The 6,177-nt window shown below is 41.3% G+C and overlaps 1 protein-coding gene across 1 annotated transcript in view; it reads right to left on the bottom strand.

Annotated features, from left to right (window-relative positions):
• Nucleotides 1–5,902, bottom strand: part of LOC107683482 (double-stranded RNA-specific editase B2-like) — a 59,394-nt gene extending 53,492 nt beyond the window's left edge. The window contains exons 1-2 of the mRNA XM_016479539.1: nt 5,820–5,902; nt 4,117–5,042 (exon numbers count right to left, since the gene is read on the bottom strand). Of these exons, the coding sequence (XP_016335025.1) occupies nt 4,117–5,042; nt 5,820–5,901 (1,008 nt within the window). The 5' untranslated portion in view covers nt 5,902. The remainder of the gene's footprint in view (nt 1–4,116; nt 5,043–5,819) is intronic.
• Nucleotides 5,903–6,177: the final 275 nt, after the last annotated feature.

The raw sequence follows: 6,177 nt of genomic DNA, 5'->3' as shown, positions 1-6,177 counted from the left end.
TTACACCAAATACACAAAATAATGTTATTTTTAGCAGCATCATATGACCCCTTTAACACTCCCCCTCCCTCTGACCCCACTCTTAAGCACTCAACCTCAGTCTGATCATATAACATTATAACATTATAACTATAACATTCCCCCACATTCTGACCCTGTCCCTCAACATTCCTGTGACCTCACCATTTATCACTCCTCTTCTTCTGACCACACCCTTTATCACTTTCCCTCCTTCTGACCTTACACTTTAACTCTGTCCTCCCCTTTTCTTCTGCAATATTTCCACTCCCTTTGCAGACCTCGCTCTTCAACACTCCCCTCCCTTTAATGTTACTCCAGCCCCCATCTGACCCCCCTCCCTTTCTTGACCCTGCCTTATATATCCCTCCCCTTTCTGAACCTTCCTCAAACACCTAGCTCCTCAGTGCGATTCATCACTGTGAGCCTTCCATTTTAAATACCAGCTACAGAACTGGAAGTCAAACTGTCTCACCTCACTCATGATTAGGCAGTGATTTGATATTTAGCAGCATGCCGAGGTAATTTCTTCAGTCAAATACCCTGTGGTCCAAGGTTAACTATACTAGTGGCACGGTCAGGACCTGTAGTGGCACCAGCGTCTGACTCTGGCTTTTTCCTGTCTTAGCAGGGTCTGTGCGTTGACTTGGCAACGCTGCAGATATTTGTGACTGCGCTGAGAGATTAAGTGGCCAATCAACCTAACCATGCACTGCAATCATTCTACCTTATAACGTGGGCAGACTCCTGATACCAAATCAGTTTGTCCTGCATTTATACTTCTGAAACCAGAGGAATCGTGATGAAAACGTGAAGCTGCTGACATGCAAGCGTTCGGGTGAGAAGATAAATGTTTTGTAAATTTCCTATGCGTCTTTTTAGCTGGGAATGAAGTTAGGAAAGCACTGGGGGACTATGATCCCATGATTGATGGATATTTTTGGGGTAACTTAATAAGTCTTGCTTCGTACCTGGATCTCATATTACTGCTTCAATGTTATATTGACTTTCATAGAGCATGCAGGTAAATCCCTGCAGGGAGTGTGTGTGCATGTGTGTGAGTGTGTCATTATTTAGAGATGTGAACAGGCATAGGGATGTGGGCAACAAGGCATGCAGCCTGGATGACAGTTCAATTTTTCATTTAAGAGGTGGTGGAGAAGGGTAGCCTGCAAGTTATTGTTCATATTTGCCTGGGGCATCACGCTGCTATGGCCGGTTCTTCCTACGGAATATTCCATCAGTGCCAGAAATGTCTTCCACCCACCAGAGTCTCCCTGTCCTTCTATTCCACTCCAAAGGTGACCCACATTTCACCCTCTTTTTCTGTCACTCTTTGTTGATCGCTTTCTTTCTTTACAACTTATTTGTTTCAATACAGCCTTAAAATCTCAAATCTGATGCTTAATCCTCAATTTAATGCATCTGCATCAGGCTCAGAAGTTTACCAGAGATCTGGGCAAAAATGCCCAAAACATGTAAAAATCAGAATTAATACTCCAGAGTGATTTCCTATGTTTATTCATCCTTTTGTTTATCTGTTTGATATATTTGATAAATTGTATTGCAGAAATATATATATATATATATATATATATTGTTTGTTTGTTTACTGTTATTATATGTTTGTTTATTCATTCATTCATTCATTCTCAATTGCAATTCTAATTATATTCTAATGATTGTAATGTAGTCATTTAAATATTTATAATAAATTAATGTTTCTTTATTTTGATTTGAGGTGATATGTTCTTGTCAGATTCACTATTGACTTTAATAACAAAAACTATTATTATTATTTTATTATTCTTTTTTCTTTAAAATTAAACCTTGAAAGAAATACTGAGTGCTGAAAATTTGGATAAAGATTTTCACAAGACTCTATTTTAGGCAGTAATGCTATTTCATCATAGAAAAGCTGCTGCTACTAGTTGCTGCAATGACTGTTGTTAAAGGAAGTCACAGTTGCTTCAGAAAGAAAGAGAAAAATATTGGGTCTTGAGAGCAGTGTGACAGCGGCAGAGCTGGCAGCGGTTGCTATCAGCAGGGCCCTGCGGCACAGGAAGGCACCCTACAGGCAGTGGTTTGAGCGCCATCCAACCCTCAGATCTCCAGACTACTGAGAAATCGTCATACAAGCTCAAACACACATACACAAACGCTTGTTCCACTGGCCAGATGATGCTGGATGATTCTGTGATGGAAAAGGAGGAACATTCTAATTACATGTGCATGTTTTTGTCATCATTTCTAAGAGACTCAACAGCCAACGCCGTAGTCTGACTTTCAAGAATTTCCACAAGGAAGTGCATATAACTGGATCTAAACTAGTGAGGCAAATCCTCTTATAAATCCTTTTAAAGAGCGTAGCGAGCAGGAGAAAGGAGAAGTTTCTCTCCGGCAAACGTGCAGGTTGTTTGGCTGCTGTAGTAGGAGAGGAAAGACAACATTCTCCCTATCGGCTCTGTGCAGGAAGGGGCTGAATACTAATACAGCACAAGAAACACACACACAGGAGAGCTGATGCTGACATACACTCATATACATGTGCATACTTGGGGAGAGAAAAAGTCACAAACACCACACAATAAACTGATTAGCCGCATACATCCGTGAGTGATTCTTAAAAACTAAGGAAACTCCATTAATCATGGTGCAATCCCTGTAATGCAAGGTCGTGAGTGGCTTATTGCTTTTAGAAAAAATGGCAGCAACAGCAGTATGACAAATTTCATTCATTAATTTATGAGAATAATAAACAATTCTTACAGTTAGTTATATAATTCATTAGCCTAACTACAGACTGTGTATGTATGGCAAGCAACATAGAAACTTATTGCAATGAAGAAAAAATGTAATTAAGGGCAATATCACGTCACACACACACACACACACACACACACACACACACACACACACACACATACACATACACACACACACACACGAGAGCTGATGCTGACATGCACACATATACATGTGCATACTTGAGGAGGAAAACGTTACAAACACCACGCAATAAACTGATTAGCCGCATACATCCGTGAGTGATTCTTAAAAACTAAGGAAACTCCATTAATCATGGTGCAATCCCTGTAATGCAAGGTCGTGAGTGGCTTATTGCTTTTAGAAAAAATGGCAGCAACAGCAGTATGACAAATTTCATTCATTAATTTATGAGAATAATAAACAATTCTTACAGTTAGTTATATAATTCATTAGCCTAACTACAGACTGTGTATGTATGGCAAGCAACATAGAAACTTATTGCAATGAAGAAAAAATGTAATTAAGGGCAATATCACGTAATTAAATTAAAATGCCTAATTGTTTGACAGCACTATATGTTGATTTTGACTCCAAATGGACACACAAGGGATCACAATACATTTTAGCTCTCTAAGAAAAAAAAAACATTAATTTCCTAGTCTGATTGCTATTTACATATTTGACTAAATAACAGAAGAATGGGTCTGAGGATTGTTTGTCGATTTGCTCTGTGCTTTTTTCAATCACCTTTGGGCAACAGATTGAATTAATGTTTATAGACACTGCCATGTCATACATGAGGAAACTAGAGATTGTGCAAAATAGCAATACTTTTGCAATTTAGCTCTATAAACACATGGAAAGTAAAAAAAAGAAAAAAGAAAGAAAGAAAAAAAAAAGAAAACTCATTTGTTGGCGCATTGGATTTCTCTCTGGAGTCAGAGGCTCCCGAATGATAATTTGCCTCATTTACATCCTTTTTCCATCTGAAGAGATCTGTGAATAGGTTCTGTTTACCTCTGGCCCTTTTGCTTTCATAAGTACACACACATGTGTGTGTTTACACTAGATATGCTGTCCTGTCCTGCCTAGAGTAAATGTTAAAGCCTGTGTGCTAACATAAAACGTTTCCACCTTTTGCTCTGCGATATAGCCTAACCTCTCCCCCATAATCCATCTGTACTGCCCCATGCCTCCCCAAACATTATCTCCTCCCTCTTAATTAAGTCTTGGCTGGCTGTTCTGTATCCCAGCATTCCTGCTGCTTTGGTTATTAAGGCCCGTCGTATGGAACGAGTGGCCTGCCAGCGGCTGGACTGGCACACTCACCTGGGGCAAATGAGGGCATTTGATCCTACTGGGCTGGTGTCCCGCTCTCGCCTCAGGTGCCAGCCTGAAGTTGAAGAGCGCCTGCAGGGCACACAGAGCCGCCTGCCTCTTTGCCTGCTTCTTACTGCGACCCGAGCCCTCGAATATCCTGCCATCCACTCGAACGGCCATGACGAAACTGCGGTGTGCCCGTTTGCCTTGGACACGCTCCAACAGGCAGGCATATCGCAGGCCGGGCCGCAGGTCGTTGAGCAGTACGACCGGGCTGGGTTGGGTGGTGGGTACCGGAGGCGGGGGAAGGCAGGGATCTCCTTGCCTGGCCTGCACAACCATCAAGTCCAACGTGTGGCGCAAACGGAGAGCGCTAGACAGCAACTCGCTCTCGGCAGAGCGGCAGCCATCAGGCTCGAAGCCTTTGAACAGCGTGTCTGGGAAGTCGGCCTGGTCTGATGTGAAGTCGGCTGTGGGGTTGCTCAGTCCGCCCATGGCCAAGTGAGCTTGTGAGGCATTGGGAAACTGGATGAATGACTTCAGGGCCATCTCGGCTGCCTTCATCTTAGCCTTTTTCTTTGTAGGGCCGGTGCCCTCGAAAGTGAGTCCGTTGACTTCCACGGCGATGGAAAAGAGAGGTGCGTGCACCGGTCCTGTCTGAGAGACCATCCGGTAATGTAGACCTGGTCTCAGCTCGTTCAACTGGACCAGAGCATTCTTTGGTGCATTGGACCATGCCAGTTTCTTGCAGTACAGATGCAATTTGCACAAGTGTCCGTTATTGTCCTCCTCCAAAGGCCGCTTTCGCTTGAGGCCAGACGCCCCGTCCCTGGGTGAATCAGACAGGAAGAGTGTTTGGCAGTCTGACGGAACAATGGCGCAATCTTCCAAATTTCCCGTGTTACGGTTCTCCTTGACCTCAGCACTACTGGTGCCTAGGTTGGAAGCAGAAACGACATATTAATATGATCAAGGAAATAATTTAACAAAAAACAAAACTCAATGAGTGCTATCTATCTTCTACGCCATTCTGCCCATAATCGCACTTGACCTGATAAAAGTCTGGTAGTTCATATACATGTTGATATTAAAAACTGCCATTGCCTTTTTCCAAAGCAGCTGCTCCTAACAGTTCCATATGAGAAAAGCCTCCTCTACTTAACTGTTGTAAAAAAAAATCCGAAGACAAATCCTCTAAAATGGGGCATTATCTGGCAAATCGCTCCGTAATCTCCCACAAAATTGGCTTGGAGTATATACTTAAAGTGGGTACAAATCGTCTCCCCCATATACAATGCAAAGGAGACGCTCTTTTGTAATGCAGGAGAGCAGACGGTTATGAGATTTCAGTGTGTGAAAGTCTTATCACACATTAAAGCCTCTATTTCACACCCCAACTGTGTTGTGATGGAACCAAATGAAATTCATCTCTGAAAATAAACTTCAACACATGGATGCAAGCCTAAATTTTAAGAAAGGACCAAAATGTTGTTTTTGTAGTGCTGCTTGTCTTCAACTCTTCTAGCATCACTTTAAATGATATGTATACTATATATATATATATATATATATATATATATACAGTATATATAGTTATTCTCTATATTGTTATATATAATTATATGTTCAAATGTAATTACATTTTTGAAATTAAATTATTTTTTTTTACATTTTTGAAAGGGTTTGTTGTGATAGTGATTATGCATACTGACTCAATGTGTCCTCGTCTTCTGTGCAATTGGCTGCTGGGGTCATGTACTTGAAGGGGGCGATCAGTGCAGACAACATGTTCATTTTCTCTGAAAGGTAAAAAGGAAAAGAAAGTTTCTGTAAATACAGCACATACTATTAACATACATGATTCGTACATACATGGTTCTTTCTTACAATGTTAAAGATAGAGATGAAATAAAAAGATGGAGCGATTCTAAGGCCCGAAATATATTCTGTGCTAATCAAACAAGAACACTAAGTACAATGGGATTACACAGCTGCAATGCATCACTGTTTGCATACTTATAGAGATTATTCTTCTGGTCTTAGTGGCAGTGGAATCTGAGTTTCTGGTTT

The sequence above is a fragment of the Sinocyclocheilus anshuiensis genome, unplaced genomic scaffold (assembly GCF_001515605.1).
Source record: "Sinocyclocheilus anshuiensis isolate Anshui unplaced genomic scaffold, SAMN03320099.WGS_v1.1 scaffold1451, whole genome shotgun sequence".
Lineage (NCBI taxonomy): Eukaryota > Metazoa > Chordata > Actinopteri > Cypriniformes > Cyprinidae > Sinocyclocheilus > Sinocyclocheilus anshuiensis.
Note: the sequence above shows the minus strand (reverse complement) of the source record. Positions and strands in the feature narration are given on the sequence as shown.